General features: G+C 44.1%; 4 protein-coding genes and 1 long non-coding RNA gene across 10 annotated transcripts; all 5 read left to right on the top strand.

Annotated features, from left to right (window-relative positions):
- Positions 1–370: 370 nt before the first annotated feature.
- On the top strand, positions 371–3,052 carry LOC136194726 (uncharacterized). The gene is made up of 6 exons (XM_065983949.1): positions 371–741; positions 848–904; positions 963–1,244; positions 1,303–1,358; positions 1,409–2,187; positions 2,277–3,052. The coding sequence occupies exons 2-6, from the start codon at positions 892–894 to the stop codon at positions 2,824–2,826; spliced, it is 1,680 nt and encodes a 559-aa protein (XP_065840021.1). The 5' UTR covers positions 371–741; positions 848–891; the 3' UTR covers positions 2,827–3,052.
- Positions 3,053–4,345: 1,293 nt separating this feature from the next.
- On the top strand, positions 4,346–7,538 carry LOC136192023 (uncharacterized). The gene is made up of 10 exons (XM_065980498.1): positions 4,346–4,493; positions 4,541–4,611; positions 4,672–4,944; positions 5,003–5,311; positions 5,356–5,643; positions 5,699–6,010; positions 6,131–6,442; positions 6,610–6,678; positions 6,733–6,945; positions 7,165–7,538. Exons 1-10 carry the CDS (start codon positions 4,438–4,440, stop codon positions 7,374–7,376), a joined length of 2,115 nt encoding a protein of 704 aa, XP_065836570.1. The 5' UTR covers positions 4,346–4,437; the 3' UTR covers positions 7,377–7,538.
- Positions 7,539–7,864: 326 nt separating this feature from the next.
- LOC136191461 (uncharacterized) lies at positions 7,865–10,407 on the top strand. The gene is made up of 4 exons (XM_065979830.1): positions 7,865–7,888; positions 7,939–8,084; positions 8,200–8,264; positions 8,437–10,407. Exons 3-4 carry the CDS (start codon positions 8,204–8,206, stop codon positions 9,504–9,506), a joined length of 1,131 nt encoding a protein of 376 aa, XP_065835902.1. The 5' UTR covers positions 7,865–7,888; positions 7,939–8,084; positions 8,200–8,203; the 3' UTR covers positions 9,507–10,407.
- Positions 10,408–10,498: 91 nt separating this feature from the next.
- Positions 10,499–15,991, top strand: LOC136187214 (uncharacterized). 6 transcript variants are annotated; one of them, XM_065974784.1, is made up of 12 exons: positions 10,499–10,710; positions 11,744–11,801; positions 11,851–12,555; positions 12,618–12,676; positions 12,727–12,741; positions 12,797–12,827; positions 13,172–13,219; positions 13,374–14,492; positions 14,656–14,950; positions 15,008–15,073; positions 15,123–15,496; positions 15,559–15,990. In XM_065974784.1, exons 3-12 carry the CDS (start codon positions 12,264–12,266, stop codon positions 15,888–15,890), a joined length of 2,631 nt encoding a protein of 876 aa, XP_065830856.1. In that variant the 5' UTR covers positions 10,499–10,710; positions 11,744–11,801; positions 11,851–12,263; the 3' UTR covers positions 15,891–15,990. The 6 variants fall into 6 exon arrangements, with proteins under 6 accessions (XP_065830856.1, XP_065830841.1, XP_065830848.1 ...); XM_065974769.1 differs by having other exon boundaries at positions 14,656–14,956; XM_065974776.1 differs by having other exon boundaries at positions 10,499–10,742; positions 14,656–14,956.
- A 201-nt stretch (positions 15,992–16,192) lies between these two features.
- Positions 16,193–17,946, top strand: LOC136187729 (uncharacterized). The gene is made up of 5 exons (XR_010669987.1): positions 16,193–16,530; positions 16,614–16,886; positions 16,938–17,422; positions 17,476–17,523; positions 17,576–17,946. It is a non-coding gene; the product is annotated as an uncharacterized lncRNA (long non-coding RNA).
- Positions 17,947–18,046: the final 100 nt, after the last annotated feature.

Raw genomic sequence — 18,046 nt, 5'->3', positions numbered from 1 at the left:
CACCACGGATGTTCGCGTCAGCGCCAAGGCTGCGAACGTCACCAACTGCGGTTTTGACTTGAAGATAAATCCGTGGGGCGACTCGATTCTGCACAGCGCGACGGCGTCCTGGGTCGCCTGTCCAGCTTAGCGCGCTGACGCTTTCTGCACTGCATGTGACTACTGCATCCATGTCCATGTCTCTTTTCGTCTCGCATTCTGCCCCCCATCTGTGATGTAATAAAAAGGATATGGTTTATAATTTGGCACCAAGACACCATTGAATCTACGCCTTTGATAAGTTGTGAATTGAAAGTGCATTTTTCCTAACAGGGCAGATTTCACAAGAGGCCTAAGCGTTTTTAATAAGCGCAATGCTAGAATCACCCTTGCACGATTTCCTAAGTTGAGCTACGCCAAGCCTGAATTGGTACTGCTGCTGTACTGTTCCATCGTGCGCACTTGACCCTCAAGCGAGGGTCTTTCTGTACGGTACCGCCTACTTCCTGCCGCCTCACCCAAGCAGAAATGGGCATCGGTCGATGGTCGCTGTCGAGAAAAACCCATTCACTCAAGCGTAAATCTACCGAAAATCTCTAATTACGCTACGGCACGGATACAATTCGAGGTTACGGCGGTTACGGCCCCGTTGTCAGGGCCCGTTGTCTGTTGTCTGCCGTTGTCTGCCGTTGTCAGGGCTTGTGTTAGCTACTGCGCAAGCATTGGGCGTTGGCCGCGAAGTGACTTCACGTCTTCTGCTCGGTAAGACTTGCTTGGACGCTAGGTCAAGTCTGAAGGACGTGACTGCATGGGACACTCCGGCGGAAGAACGTTCTCCTATTTTAACGGCGGAACATTGTCTTTATAGGTGCGGTTTATATTGTGCTGCACTTCAAGCAGTGCGCAATTGAAATGGCTTACGAAGGTGAAAATGTGTCTGGTGAGGCAATCCCATTCTCTCTAGCACGTTTTGCTCCTCACAGACCCGCGTCTCGAGATTTCGCTCTCTGTGTCGGAAGATATTACTACGTTTTGCTGCAAATATTTCGGTCGGCCAATGACGCAGCGCTGGCAGTGGTATTGCAGTGGAACACCGATTGACAGCAAACACTACGATATCAGAGTGAATAAATTTACAGAGGAAAGCACTCTGAAAATACGTCGTCAAGATAGAAGAATTTCTGATAAGTATCACTGCGAGGTGACACTTGATGAATATATATATACACATGTATTGCAATCTGAAAGTAAAAGCGTTAGAGAAGGTTCGTCTCTTTCAAATCTTTCAAAGATGTGCTTTTGTCATTTTGCTGTTCTTTCTAGGGAAAAAAAATCCACACATGAGATCAGACAGAAAAAACGAACAAACGCCGACTAAGGTAGATATCTACAATGGTACAACTCGCGTCAGTGAATTTTTGTGATGCAGTATACTGCTTCAGCGATTTCGAAAAATCAAGTTTTATCTAATGAGTTCCTCAAGGAGCACGTGGTGTATTCTCCCACATCAGCAGCGTTCTGTCATGCTTTTATGAATTTTCAAGAGCCAGCTTCTGATTGGGAACGGATGCGAAGTTTTGCAGCAGAGCTCACTTATGCTAAATGGGACAAGGAGAGGAAGATGCAGGAAGTTGTGAGATATGTGTTGTCCAGCGCGGTTGACATGGAGATTAAGCATCTATGTCTTCGTGGCTTTGAGAAGGGGATGAGGTCAAACACACCAGACGGAGTCGTCTACGTTGACGATTTTCCACTCGCAATGTTGGAAACAAAGCTAGACGGAGGTTCAGGCAGTTTCGAAATTCAGCTGTTGTATTATTACAAACTTTTTGTTGAGAATTGGTTGAAAGTGTCATGTTGTCCACTTGATGAGGCGTTTCCCTGCTTTCTTATAGGCATGCGGGGAACGTCTATTACTTTATATGCAGCAATTCGTTTGCCAGATAGTAAATTGAAATGGAAAGTTCACTACTGCCGGTTGGCTCATGCTCAATTCGTTCTTGACCAAATTGATCAAAGCGCGAAGTTTCTTTCAAGATTGAAGAAAGGAATCAAAGAAATGATAGACTTCTGGGATTATAGAGGCAACTCAATGAAATTTGACGCGAGCTCAAACCATCCTCTGCCGTGCGACCTTGTGGCTGAGAAGCTGTCCTCATTTTTTGTCTTCACTGGCCACGTGAAAGGCAACGTCTTTACAGGGAAATTGTAAGTACGTAGATATAGCAATCGGTGCTTGACAAACTTTCCCCCTTGATTGATATACTGTATAATGCATTGCACTTTGTTTTGTTTAGGCGAACCCACGATGAAGACTACATTGTGAAATTAGCACCTAGATATGGGGAGAAAGCCCATCGGTGTGCAATGCCCTTTGCACCAAATCTAATTAAATGCGAAAGCTACAACTTTGAAGGGGAAGGGGCATTTAAAGGAGTGTTAATGGAAAAGTTGAGCAAGCGTTTCATTTGTCTCGAAGACGCGTCTATAAATCATAAAATAGCGACGAACATCATCAACAATCTCTATTTCGCAATATCTAAAATGCACCGCTTCCAATACGTGCACGGCGAATTGCAACAAAATTCCAACAATATTTTTGTGTCACCAGAAACAGGAGACGTCCGACTCATAGGCTTTGACTCGGCTGGTGTTGAAAAGATGGTATTTCATCCCGAACTTGGGTTTCCGCCGGAAAACAAGCACGATTGGGAATATTTTATCATCTACTGTCATGCTATAAGAAGTCGCCGTCCTTTAAAATTTACTGAGCCTTGGCTGACGCTTATGACATTCTTAACTAGAATGATAAAGAAAGCGGTTGAGGATTCACACCTCGAAGAGTAGTCTGTCGTTTGAGCGACCGTCTGTCTTTTAGTTAGACATAAATCTGTAGCTCTGCAAGAGAGTGGGCGTACGTGATCTAAAATGATCGGACTGTTAATTGGTATCTATGTTTTTTGTCTGCCGTAATATATGGGTACCGGTATCTGGGATTTCAACAGCATTAATATTGATTACAGCATGGTACAGTGGAATAAGATATCGTTTATGGACGGGTTTCAATAACAGGACATTACTGTGCAAAAACAAAACGTTCTGTCTGCGCGAAGACGGCGACTGGAGATACCAGACACCGCCCGCTTGTGGATTCTGTCCGTAATACCCCGTTCTATCTCGTGCACGGACGAGACGCTCGGTCTCTAACGCGCGTTTTCATAGCAAGAATGAGAGACCAGAAAATGGACCGACAAGAATTGTTTACCTCTCTCTCTCTCTCTCTCTCGAACGTCGACAACAATCCCTCGTTCTAGTCTATCCGTATCTCGCCGACACGAGAAAAAGGGAGCCCCAATCCATAGCATCGAAACGCACCTAATCGCTGGAATTGAAGCCATGTCAACGAGACTTTGCGCTTTGAGTCATTGGATTATCGCTCTAGATCCACCCAGATTCTCTTTTGGAGGTGCTCCGAAGCTAATTCGGTTTCTAAGAACGCCGAGTCCATTTTTCTTGTACCACGGATACTAGAGGAGTAGTCACTGACTGAGGAGTTCTCCTCTAGTATCCGTGCTTGTACCATCACCACGAGTGAGAATTGAATCTGCAGACGTTAAAAAGGAGAGCCTCCAGAGACTGCTGCTATTCTTCGTTCTCTGCCAGCTCCGAAATGAACCGTCTCTTTGATCTAATTTGCTTTCTGAGCCTCTTCTGCTGCTTCGCCTTAGCTGGAGACCAATCGAACACCATCGTTCTTGAAGGATTTGAAGCTCTGAATAAAAGCGAGCTTAGAGTAAAGTATACGCGTCTCGGATTCTCTAACGTGTGCCTCACGGTTATGACAAGCCCTACGCTTATCAAGAAGTAGCAACAATATGTACCTGTAAGGAAAACCTCAAAAATAGAGGATTTTGAGAGTCGTCGTTTTGCTTTATAGGCAAACTTGGAAAGCAGTATTCTGGATACTGCAAAGACGGCACTTCCTGCTGGCCCAAGACGTTCAGCATCAGCTTCGACGGTTGCTTTCCCTCGGCACCCGATGTCATCGCTGCCTTGACTGTAATCGACAGCAGCTCCACCACGGATGTTCGCGTCAGCGCCAAGGCTGCGAACGTCACCAACTGCGGTTTTGACTTGAAGATAAATCCGTGGGGCGACTCGATTCTGCACAGCGCGACGGCGTCCTGGGTCGCCTGCCCAGCTTAGCAGTTTGCTGACGCTTTCTGCACTGTGACTACTGCATCCATGTTCATGTCTCTTTTCGTCTCGCGTTCTGCCCCGCATCTGTGATGTAATAAAATGGATATGGTCTACATAACTTAGCATCACGGCACTATTGAATCTACGCCTATGATAAAATGGGTTTTCCTCATCAGCGTGCGCATGCTCTACTGAGTCCTTTGTTCGCCGCAGCCACAGAACAGTAGTTTTCTCTGTCGGCTGTCTATTGCACGGGCTATGAAAGACGCGGCACGCGAACGGGCGGGCTCGTCACCTCGAAGGCAAGCCTACGGGTGAGAAAAAGGCGTTTTTCCTTCCGCGCACGCAACTCTACGTTTAGATTCGATCGCCGTTCTCTCTCTCCCCTTGTCCTACTATGGTTCGCGAGTCTTCCGGACTGCGCACAGGCAGGTAAAGTGAACTCCGCCTCGCGTCTTCGCCCCCCCCCCCCTAGCTCAAAGATGCATGCAGGAGCGACTTCTCGCGTGACTCTGGAGATATCGCCGGCAGTCGTTCAAAAGGGAGCGCGCGTCGCGTTCGTCTGCAAAACGCAATTGTCTAGCGTAATACGATGGAAATTCAACGGGGACCCGATGCCCGGCTGTCCGGGCCGACCCGACGTGACGGCGGGATCGCGCGTTATCGATCGCGCCGACGTCGCCGACGGCGGAACGTACGCGTGCGCGGTCGAAATCGGCGGCGGTCGTGAGGAAACGAGCGCCGGAACGACGCTCGGGGTTTATAGTGAGAAATGTCGTTATGACGTCAAAATTTATCAACTCGAAATTTCATTTGTTTGCAGCGATTCCGGTTATTTCCGAACCGCCGCAAAACGAGTCGGCTCACGTCGGGCAGAACGTCGTCTTTTCGGCGGGAATATCGAATTTTTATGGGGGTTCGGCAGCTCAAGCGCACGCGCAGTGGCGCGCCGAAGACGACCGTCACTTGAATCCGGACGATTTGTATGTTAACGGCACGGCGTCAGGCTTTGTCAGACTGACGCAGACGCTGAGAAACGCAAAGCTGTCAGACAGCATGACGTATATTTTTGTGCTGTCCTCGCCGCACTGGCCAACGTTGATGCGATCGTTTGAATTGACGGTCGAACCAGGTATGTCATATAAATCGAGTTTTATAACCAACTTATACTTTTAGTGACTGTGATCATTCCTCCGAATGATTTGAAGTTTCCGGATGATGACCTAACCGATTCATCATTCAAGCTCACGTGGACTTATCTTCGCGGGTCCGAGCCAATAGCCAAGTTTGTTTTTCACTATGGTAAGTTTACCAAGGAGGCGGGACCACAGGATTCATCACTCATCGTTTCCGGATTGGAGTCCTGTGAGACGTACGAGGTGTACGGATTAGCGGAGGGACTGAAAGGTCAAGTGAGTAAATTGTCTGACGTTGTTTCGGTGACGACTCGTCCGTCACCTCTCGGTGAGGGAAAATATTTCTTTACTTGTAAGAGCAATGGGTATATTTATTTTTATAGCTTCAAATCAGATATGGTCAGATGGAAATCAAGTTGTAGTACGCTATAACGAAAAGAATCTTCCTCTGTGCATTGAAGATGCTCTCACTGATCGTCAGCTTAGCATTGTCTGTGACCTTGTGGCTCTGCTGCCCGTCAAAGTGAAGCAAGACTACAATGCAACAACGTTTAAAACAAAACTAACTTTCACAACAGACGATGATAAATTGCCATCTACTATGGCCTCTCTTCTTCAGTCTTGCTTTCACGAGTCAGTTTGTAGTAGCAATCAATTGGAAAGTCTAGAGACTCAGTGCAATCCTCCTCATTCTGGTAAGACTTGGATGTATATCCACTTTACATATATATACTTTATAAGATAACGTATTTCTGTTTATGTCTGACTAATTCCAGATTAAAATTTTAATTGATCTTTTTTTCATTTTAATTAAGTTGGCGGGGGCAGCTTGAGCTCTGGTGCAATTGCCGGAATAGTAATTTCACTGTTTTTGTGTGTCATTGGAGTTGGCGTTTATATAATTTGGAAGAAGAAAAGAACAGCTTCCAAGGCTGTTTCTCGACGATCTGACAGCGATAGTGACAATGGCCGTGATGGGCGAGCTTCAATTACCAAAAGAAGAAGAAGCGAATCAACAGAATGTGTGTTTGGCAGCGAAGGAGAGAGCGAAGATGAAGACAGAGATGAACGACCTGCTCCGCGAACGCGCAATCAATCTGCTCGTCTTTTGAGTGCTCCGAAAGCTGGTGAGTTTGTACCGTAAAGAACCCCCGATTTGAAGTTGTGTTTTGACAAGTGCATTTTTCCCAACACTGTAAAAGCTAGAGGACTGAACGTTTTTAGTACGCACACTCAAGCCAACTTCTTCGCGTATTTATTTATCAAAGATTTTTACGTTTTATGACTATACTAGAATATCGTCGATCACCTTCTTTACCTGCACGATTTCCTAAGTTGAACTATGCCAAGCCTGAATTGGAAGGTTAGTGCATGTACGTCAGCACTTAGCACCTCTTATTAGATGCATTTATGGTAGATGTGAGAGAGAAGTTAGATTCGGCGATTACTTCAATCAAAGAAGTGTTGAATTTTGTGAAAGAGACCGGCGAAACAACAACTGATCGCTTTTCTGAGTTGGAAGCTTTGTTCAAGAAAGCTTCATTGAGACGAGACATTACCGACGACGAAGACGACGAACCAACCACAGCTAGCCTTCCCCCGGGCGGTCTACAGATGAAAGCGAAGCAAGGTATGAATATCAATACTGTCTTATTTAATTAAAAAATATATGACTATTAATAAGTGTAATCAAATACTAGAACTACAACTCTCAGCTGCGTCTTGATTGTGTTGTTTCTTATTCTATGTGTTTGGGGGGGGGGGGGGGGGGGGGGGGGGGGCTATATTTGCACTAATTTATATATGTATATTAGGGATATTTATTGCTAGATAATTTTCTTTTTCTTAGTCACTCTTGGTGTGGTTAAAAAGTCTCATTTGGAGTCTGAATTCGGTTCAGCGACTTCATTGAATGCGTCAGTCATGAGAACTGTTTTGACTGAAGTGGATAGCCTTCAGAGCCATATCAGGAATGAAAAGGCTAATAGGAAGTATGTGACGGACAAGGTGACAGAGATTCTTACAATGCTAGCTGAGAATCGCAAGGAGACGCCAGTGTAGATTACTAGTATTTTTGTAGACTTGGATTTTGCCAGGGTTTTTAGTAACGTCAATACTAGCTAGCACGGCATGCAGCTAGCACATGCACTGCAGCTACTACTGGTATATTGTATCTATGCTTGCAGCTGCTGTACTAGAACAAGATCTATCTTCACTGATTATGTTGGGACAAGGGATACCCCTGTTGGGACCAAGCTCGATCTGGCTTCATGAACTATACTATCATGCGCATTTGCAAATTTTCTAAGCCTCTGAGCAAACACTGCGAGCTCTACTAGCTAGAATCGAAATTTCGGATGAGGATGTGCATGGTGCAGTTCTGAAATGTGAAATCCGTAGAGGTGAACGCCTCAAAGCATTCGAAGCGCAGTTAAGTAGACCAAAATAGTTTTCGTTATGCGAAGTTAAATAATCACATTAGTTAATTAATTAATTAATCGCATTAGAGAATTGCGACAACGACACATGCGGTCATGCGCATAGCACCAGAGGACTCACACGTGTGCAATAAAGTGAGTGACGAAGGAAAATCGCTGTCTTTCCAATGTCATCTGTCGTTTAGGGTCCGTCGTTTACCCGCGTTCTCACGTCTGAGCGAGTCTCGTCGCAGCGGTTAGAAGCCGATCATCGTCAACATCATTCACGTACTACCCACTTACTGGGCCTGCCGCGGACGAATTCACTTGTCGCTGGAGTCTGCGAGAAAGAGTGAGAGACATGACGCCACAAGCCCGGGCCCTCTTTGGGGGAACATCCGTCCTGGGCCGTAGCATTTTGCACAACTTATTTCATGTCAAAGTTAGCTTGTACTTTTCTTTTGCAGTTCAATGTCTCATGAATCGGCGTCTGTTCCGTCGTCAGCAGAGATATCAAAGCTGCTGCAAAATGGTAGGATGATGTTATTATCTGTAGGAGTCTCTAGTGCACGGAGGGGTCATTGTACTGTAGCTAAGATTATTTTGATTACCAAATGTCCAAATCGGGACGGTGGAAACAGATTACTATTTCTCTCCTTTTGTCTCAGAAAATTAAATTTTTTTTCTTTCGTTTTTTTTCTTAGCTGTGAGGTGGATATCTTCAACTTCTATGCATTTTTGCAAATTTTTGTCTATCAACGTTAGCAGTGCTACGTTAAGTCAGGCTGAAAATGCATTTTCCTTTGAAAAAATCAGAGCCATTCCTTTTTTTGGGACGGATGGCTTATTTACAACTCCGACGGAAGAGATTCTGCGATCATACCCAGATGCCTTCAGTCGTTTTTATGCTGCCACAAGAGCGGAGTTTCGTGAAAATTATTGTAAAAGTGTCCTCGGCGCTGGCAAAGAAAAGGAGCATGAGAGAGAACTTAGAGTGCTAAAAGAACTAATTGGGCCGTTGTGTGGGGGAAAGTGCCTTGTATCCAAGCACGGAAAGCCGCGTTGTACTACTGAACAGTACACTGGTGTCTTTGAAATTGCTGATCTCGGTATTGGCAATGATAATACGTGGCACGGATTTCTTGACGCGATGGCAAAGCCGGGCGATTCCTCGAGCGAAGTAGCACTGTCTCTTTCAAATATGTTTCTGTCTGATAGTAGTTCAACAGAACCATCTACTGAACCTTCTTCGCCGTCACTAGATTCTAGTGACGGCGAAGAAGGTTCAGCAGGCGAGATGTCTGCGAGCAGTCCGTCGTCTCAGTCGTCTGCTGGAGACGGTGTCGGTATAGAGTTCAAGCGCAAGGTTACTAAGACATGCATCAGTCAAGCCGCTGCGGAAGCGATCGTGTGTTCGTTTGTTCATCACAGTCGACACAAGCACCAGTCTCCTCTTGTGCCGATTCTATTGCTGGACGGTAAATCGTTCTATATTGTGATGTATGACTGTGTCGACGACGTTTTGCTCATATCTGACGAAGTGACGATTGTTAAGCGCAGGAGGGCTCTCCGGAGTCGCATACTATTGCTATGGATGATTTTACATTATCAAGTCATTTTGAAGGAGACGACGCAGCACTACAAGGATTTGCTGACAGACCCTGAAGGTGCTCTTCGCTCTAGATTTCATCAGAAATGCAAGGACGATAAATGGCTGCATCACTACAAAAGTCTTCAAGACTATAATCAACCATCAATACCCAAGAAACAATGACAATTTATATTTTGCATATTGTCACGGTCCAATAGTACAGTTTTGGTAGATGTACCCCCGTCATAAGGATAGAGAGCTAGGCAGATATGAATTTGCAGAAAATATATCTCGTGGGAGTCTTGTTGTGTATGAACGCTAGAAATACAGTAGAACGTAAGGCCGTTGTTGACGGTTCTCTAGAGGTTTGATTATATTTAGAAAATGTGCCATTACTATTGCAGCAGCGGTAGGTGTTCTTACCACCGTCAGGCAAGCAGAAATGGATGCCGGTAGCAGTGTCTGTGAAAAGGAAGAGTAAAGATATCAACGTTCATGAGGCTGAGTCATCTGATGAAAAAAGTGCGATTCCAACAGGTATGAGGGCGTAGTAACAATAAATGAAATTTATTATCTATAGTAGCATACTATGAAAGGTTGAGCTCTAGCGTGACTTTCTGTAGGAACTATGATGAAACTCGTGTGTAATTGAGTATGACGACTCAGTGCCTCAGAGTCGTGAAGGTCACTCTTGTGTTATATTATATATAGAGTGTTTTGAATGAATTTTATTCTATTTAGTTGTAGGTGATTCAGTGCAAAACCACAAAGTTTTAGATTTCTAGGAATCAAATTCCTGTCTTTAGAAAGAGGCAAGAACGTTAGATAATTTCTTACCATACAATCTACTCAGAAGCTTTTCTTCAAGTTTAGATGGAAATTCTATGGGCTTGGCTGCATCAAGGTCTTTTGCCTGCGTTTACCTTTTGGTACTGTACAGCGCAGAAAGCGTCTTCAGATGGAGAAGATTTCAAAGCGCAGAAAGCGTCTTCAGATGGAGAGGTTGAAAGAAGATTTCAAAATACCATATGTGACGAGCAAGATATTTTGCAATGATATTCTTTGTCAGTCGTGTTGTCAAATATTGTAGCATTATTTTACATAATCTGTTTACCCCAAGTGTTGTATTTAGAATTTGAGAACAAAACATGAATCATGCATCCGGGCTACGATCGCACCTCCAACCTTAAGATCCGTGCTTCAAGCAAGCTCTCGAAAGAGACGAAGACGACGAGTAGACGTGGAACGAACGGACCCCGATGGGAACCGCGACGCGCAGGGGACGGATCATCACACAAAGTGAAACTGCTCACGGGAAGCACCGCAAACCCGATCGAAGTCGCCTAATCGCTCTAATTGGCGACCGTGTGGCTTTTCGATAGCGCAGGCAAGAGCAAAAAGATCGCGATTGCCCACCGAGTAGGCCTACTCATCCGTTTCTCGCAGCGCGCGCAAACGCTATCGACATCATTATCTATATACAGTACCGATCATATGTATTAGGCCACCCTGGTTTCTTTAGTAATCATTGTCGTAATACGCGCTCATTCATTCAAAAGATACGTAGAAGTCGAACTTCTGTTTGCACTAGTAACAACCTTCTACCTTTGCTCTTCTTTCGTAGAACAAATGTTGCAAGTTTTGTAGCAACTGTGTGGCGTTACAAGAGCAGTACTGTAACCCTGTCTATTTATAGTGCGTTTTGAAAGTTAGGCAAAACTTAGGCAAAATGAATTAATATTTGACTTCCAAAGTTAATAAGCATTAGTTTTATTGCTTGCGAAATTTTTGAGATTGAAACCAACCTAACTAAAGGCAAAAATCAGAAATTTTTAAAGTTTTAGTTTTTTGCAAAGCATTAAGAAAATCCTTGTTTTAGAACTATACGTAGAAATTTCTGTTAAAAGCATCAGCAACTTCAGTAAAAGAACTGAAAAGGATGCTTATTTATTCCTCTTTCATCTAATGACAACTTCGATTTCTAAAGCATTAGTTAGACCAGTTTAGAGAATTAAAATGAAAAGGTGGTAAAATGGCGTTATTGCAAACAGAGTAGCTTCCTAGTCCCAAACTGGAGGCATGCGGAAGACAACTTTGCAACATTTGTCATGTTAAACTTTAACGACTTTTCAGTTAATTAAAAAAAATTAAGCATAGGAAAATTCAATTTTTACGCAAAAATTGTCCTATGTTCGGTGAAGGGTATTATTCTTAGTGTTATCACTAAAGCGCGTATTGTCTCAATGGAATTGCCACAAATTTGCTACAATTGTTTTTTTTTACAAATTTAAGACTTATCTCTTCTTTTAAAAAGAAGCTTTGCTAAAAGCAAAGAGAGACTTTTTTATCACGCATCATACAAACTTGACTCTGTATAAGGGTTACTAGGGGTGGCCTGATACTTATGACTGGTACTGTAGATCCAGACAGGGTCGAGAAAGAGACGGGCGCTCACGTCGAATTCGAATTCACCATTAGGTAGTTAAATAAACGGGTATGCGAAATGATAAGGATTTTTCCTTCGTAGAGGGCAAATTTGGTCAGATGGAGATCTCACGATAGTTCGTCATGAAGGGAAAAGTCTGCCTCTGTGCGTTACGAACAATCTGACTGATGAAACCGAAAAATATGCAGTCTTGCTGCTAAATTACCTTTGAAGCAGAGAAGCGAAGGGGTGCAATGTCAGCTTTTGAAACAAAACTGACATTTACTGCCGAACCTTTGTCATTTTGTTCTCAGAGGAGAGGAGGGAGAAGTCCGGCTGTACTGGCGACGGGAAGCTGATATCATTGAGGGACCTGCACCAAAGGACCAACAATAAGTAACGTCACGTGAGAGTTGTTCAATAAATCTACTGTAATGACCTGTGAACTCCCGTATCTGATGCAAACATGTGACTTGGAAAATATGTGATTTCAGTTTCGACATCCTTTGGTTTCCATGGCCGATCCACGGTGGAAAAACCTTCGAGATGTTCAGTCCGACGTTGTACAACTTCTCAGCAGCCTTCTTAGCGGGCCCCTGCTTGATAAACTTCAGACAAAGGACCTTCTAACCGACGACAACTATGAAAGCGTTCGCAGAAAGAAGAAAAACGACGGCGATATTGAAGCCGCGAGGGACTTAATCACGCTGCTGAAGAAGACACCGACGCCAGCGTATGAGAGTTTCTGCGAAGCGCTTCGAGAGGTGGACGGAGGAGAAACCGTTTTGAGGAAGCTTCAAGGTCCCGGTAAGTCAAGTATGCTTTCGGAGTGTTACATTCGACGCCCGCATCTTTTTCCGGCACTTAAGCACGAGAAGCTGTCAGCGACAGCCGTCACGGTACCACCGGCGTCGGTGTAAAGACTAGTGTATGGCCTATAGTACCCAATGCAAGTGCCGCATTTAACAAGATATTTAGGTTGGCTCGAAGAAGGTCTGGCTCGACAATGCAAACGTGTACACATCTTAAAATATTGGTTTATATATAGGTCATAGCCAGCGGCAGCCAAAACCCAGCAGGTACTGTAGAAAAGTTCGCCCTATTTTTTGTTAGTTAATTAATACAGTATCAAGGCCCTGGCTATAAATTAAATATGATAAAAAAGTTAACGGTGCTTGGCCGAACGTGCAAAACTTGTGTGTATGAGTGTGTGAATGTCGCGTAACGCTCTCCTTCCTTGATTTATATCAAGCAAGGGGAGAGGATCTGGCTACGAGAAACTATCTAAATAAGAATTTATTCTAGAGCATTTGGATTTGCAATGCTGCTATAGTACTGGGCCGGTTGACTCGTTAATAAAAATCATAAACTTTTATACTGCCGGATTATAGCTAGAACATACTAACTCGAATTTATGTTACAGATTCGGATTCGGCAGCAGCAGCAACAGTTCCTAAAGCACACCGTTCAGGTTTGTTACTTATACACAGCTAGTCAGGCAAAATTTCACTCTTTACTGGTGTGATGAGTAAGTGTACTGTACTTGATCTATTCGGTATTGTCTGACTAAATTTTAATTAAATTAATAAGTCTTTCTGTATGGCTATGCACTGCGTATTTTCTAGAGCCCGGATCTGAGGTCATTGTGATTGAGCATTTGCCTTCGTCCCGTCCTGAAATAGCTTACCTTTGTGTAAATGAGGAGAAGGTGAAACTTAAGCAAATTGAAAGAAATGCTGATTTTATTACCGACAAGGGTGGCAACTTAACGCTAGAAGATTCCAACATGAGCGTGGAAGTGCCCTCTGGGGCAATTGGTAAGCTAGGCTGCAGCGTAGAAGTTGCTATGTTTGTTGCTGAAAGTACGGTTTACATAACAAACTCAGCTATGGAACTTAAAGAGGCAGCTGCCAGTGTTACTCTAATTGAACTTTCCCCTCATCGCCGCGATTTTGCCGAAGAGATTACTATTGAGCAGCAGCTGAGTCCTCACGAGACAACTGATAATGCTTGTTGTATTGAAACTCAATTTTTGTTTTACTATTGGGGTGGAGACACTGCAGACGCGAAGTACGAGCATATGGGAACAACAAATTCCTCAGACCACCGCTTTTCTTACAACAACAAGACTATTAGTATTGAAGCTATGGATCAAGCGGAGAATAGTGCACGTGCTGCTGCTGCTGGCGTTGAAGTTAAAAGACAGCGTTGCCTGATCCGTTCAAAATCGTTTTGTCGAATCTGCCGAATAAAAATTTCACACTCCTTCAGCAACACACTAATGATATTTGAGAAGCAGGATTTCAGCTTGAGGAGCCCGGTGGTGTTATTGGAGGCTTTTCTTACTTGTCAGTGCAAAGCATCGGTCAGAAAGATAGAAAATGAAGAAAAAGAAAAGCATTTTGTTCCTATAATTGATCATTGGCAATTCTTTATGGAAAATCGTGAGAGATTGGACAGTTCCCGTCGTCTCATTTCTATTACGCTGTCTCCGACAAGCATGCCGTCGTTGAATCTTCAAGGAAATTTGAATTTCTCCGGCAGTAACGTTGTCAAAATTCAACTATCAAATGTTAGTACTTTTACAAATAAAACAGCCATGATTAAGGGCATAAGAAGCGATGGAGAGACGCTGGTGGTCAATCTTCAGGCGCACTGTGCGTTAGATGGAGATGAAAACAACTTTTTCTTTGTAGTTCGGCCTATGGAAAGTGGTTACGTTACTGCTCAAGAATTACCGGAAGGTAAATCACGCGTTCAAGGTGTAGTGCCGGGAGTCCGTGTCTCATAATTACGTTTGATTCTAATAGAAGAAAAAATTTTAACTTTAGATACAAGACAAATTTAAGTTTTATTTATTTTTAGGTACGGACACTTTCTCGCGGTTCTTTAGAGTTGTGTTTTTAGGCAGCGGGCGTGGTCACGGTCCGCCTGAACCTGATTCGCCGTCGCCGGGACCTGATCCGCCTGGACCTGATCCGCCTGGACCTGATCCGCCTGGACCTGATCCGCCTGGACCTGATCCGCCTGGACGGGCCAGGTATGGTGGGTTTGAACATGGTCAGCCCGAACGCGGACGTGGCCATCCCGGACGCGGACGGGGTCATCCCGGAGGTGGTCAGTCCGGACACCGCCGGACTTCAAATGAATCGTTGAAGCTAACCGGAACGCCGAAAGCTAAAGGAGTTGACAAGTCTTTCGCGTATGCGTAAGCAAATTCTTTGCCTCTAGTATTCGACCAGTTATTGGTTGTTGTCAGTGATAACGATGGCGCTGTTCTTGACGATGACGATTTGGAAAAGCGTCCTTCACTTGCAAGGCTGACGTAAGTTCAAAATTACTATGACATAAATATTTATTTTTAAAATTACTAGCTCCGAAGAACTTGAACAACTTACTATTTACCTTAACTCTTTTCGACATGACTTTGAGATAGTCAGCTCAGCAATTAAAGTTGAGTCTTCCCGGATCTTTTCAGCCACGAAACATCTAGTATTGAGTAATGATGCTGCTGCTGAGAAGTTTAGCTACGAATCATCAAGGTCGTTAGAATCAGAATCGAAAATGTTAATGATGATTTTTCTTCACTATCTAAATTTACATCAAATGGCTCATATTCAGAAGATAGAAAAAGAACTTGAACGCTTCTCTGAAAAGATGGAGCGGCTAGAGTTCCTTTTTTGTCATTATTTTAAAGACTTGGCTGGGGAGGCAGTGCAGCTGCTAGTAAAAGGAGCAAAGGCGGCAGGTAAGTGCATGCACTCGCAAGCTGCTTATGCTACAGTTTAACTTAGTCAAGTCATTTTTCAGGTTACTTAGACGTAAACAGACGTCCTACCGATGAAGAACTCGTCATGCTTTCCAAAGTTATTAGGCAAAACTGGCGCGCTGTTGTCCATCGTTTAGGACTGGACTCGAAAAGAATTGACTGGATTGGGAAATCATTTGAGGACTTACATAAGCAAGCTCATGTAGCAGTAACAGAATGCTCTAACACTCTTCCTTTCCCGTTAATTTTTTTGTATGAAGTGCTAAGGAATGTGTATAGCGATAATTGTTTGTTTGTTCTGAGGGATAGTGGATTTTTTTGGCTTGAAGCGTCAGTACAATTTTCTTACTCGTACAAATGTTATAGTACATAGGATGTGCGGTTTTACTTTATTTGTGCTGTTTTTAGCTTTTTAGCTGTTCAGTTTGTTACACCAATCTTCATATTTGTGATTGCATAGCTGCAAATTTGAATGAATTGAATTTATTTAGACCTTTGTCTCCCGGCGTCTTTTGCAATCCTACGTTGAGTCGTTATACGTGTTTAATGTCTAAGAATGCTTAGCAGCTTTTCTTCACATAATAGGATATACTGTATGATGAATTTACTAAGGATTTGGGCCCTGGTGTTCCGGGAACAAGGTGACACGTATCCGGGCTACGATTGCACCACGGATTGTAGATTGCACCAGATTGCACCATAGATACTGGAGCTCCGACCTCGAAAGACGACGAAGGGCACGCGCAGGCGTCTCGTCACCTCGAACGCTCGCTAAAAACGAACTAACGAGAATCACCGCTCGAACTCGCCTAATCGCTCTAATAGCGACGACCGCGTTGCTGTTCCACAGCGCAGGCGATTATAAGTCGAACAAAGACAACGCAATTGTTGAACCCGAATTCTCTTCCGTCTATCCATAGACAGGTCTGCAACGTTGTACATTCAGATCATCGACGTCGACGGGCTATAAGAATGTGACGTACACGCTCAGGAATGCAAGTGCATTGGATAATGTACGACGTTTCGATTCACGCTCTAACGCTAATCTGAACAAAGAGAGTATAATAATATATGTGACGTTTTGTTTTCTCCTTAGTGACTATTGCTATTCCTTCCGGAAATTTGATGTTTTCGCGTAACTACATCACCAACCCCATCACCAATTTGTAATTCAAACTGACGTGGTTCTATCAAGAGGGATCAGAACCTATAAACAACTTCCATTACGGTTCTTCTACGTAACGTTCACAACGGACAATGATAAATTGCCATCTGTACTATGGTCTCTCTTCTTCAGTCTTGCTTCCATGAGTCAGCTTGTAGTTGTAAAGTCTAGAGACTCGTTGCAATCGTCCTACAAGTAATTCTGGTAAGACTTGGACATACTATCTATTTTATAGGGAAACGTGTGTTTGATTAGAATGCACGCCGTTTGTGTACCTCTCTCTCTTCGAGCGTCTCTAGAGACGACAACAATCCCTCGTTCTAGTCTATCCGTATCTCGCCGACACGAGAAAAACGAAGGGAGCCCCAATCACCTCTTATCATCGAAAACGCACCTAATCGCTGGAATTGAAGCCATTTCAACGAGACTTTGCACTTTGAGTCATTGGATTATCGCTCTGGATCCACCCAGATTCTCTTTTGGAGGTGCTCCGAAGCTAATTCGGTTTCTAAGGACGCCGAGTCCATTTTTCTTGTACCATCACCGCGAGTGAGAATTGAATCTGCAGACGTTAAAAAGGAGAGCCTCCAGAGACTGCTGCTGTTCTTCGTTCTCTGCCAGCTCCGAAATGAACCGTCTCTTTGATCTAATTTGCTGTCTGAGTCTCTTCTGCTACTTCGCCTTAGCTAGAGACCAATCGAACACCATCGTTCTTGAAGGATTTGAAGCTCTGAATAAAAGCAAGCTTAGAGTAAAGTATACACGTCTCAGATTCTCTAACGTGTGCCTCAAGGTTATGACAAGCCCTACGCTTATCAAGAAGTTGCAACAATATGTACCTGTAAGGGAAACCTCAAAATAAAGGATTTTGAACGTCATCGTTTGCTTTATAGGTAAACTTGGAAAGCAGTATTCTGGATACTGCAAAGACGGTACCTCCTGCTGGCCCAAGACGTTCAGCATCAGCTTCGACGGTTGCTTTCCCTCGGCACCCGATGTCATCGCTGCCTTGACTGTAATTGACAGCGGCTCCACCACAGATATTCGCGTCAGCGCCAAGGCTGCGAACGTCACCAACTGCGGTTTTGACTTGAAGATAAATCCGTGGGGCGACTCGATTCTGCACAGCGCGACGGCGTCCTGGGTCGCCTGCCCAGCTTAGAGGCGTGCATGCTGACGCTTTCTGCACTGTGTACTGCATCCATGTTCATGTCTCTTTTCGTCTCGCGTTCTGCCCCGCATCTGTGATGTAATAATATGGATATGGTACATAACTTAGCATCAGGATATGGCCATAGATATGGTTCCTCCGACGTATGGTACCGCCTACTTCCTGCACCCAAGCAGAAACGCGAAAGCGTTTT

The sequence above is a fragment of the Oscarella lobularis genome, chromosome 1 (assembly GCF_947507565.1).
Source record: "Oscarella lobularis chromosome 1, ooOscLobu1.1, whole genome shotgun sequence".
Classification (NCBI taxonomy): domain Eukaryota; kingdom Metazoa; phylum Porifera; class Homoscleromorpha; order Homosclerophorida; family Oscarellidae; genus Oscarella; species Oscarella lobularis.
This window is presented reverse-complemented; position numbering and strand designations above follow the sequence as displayed.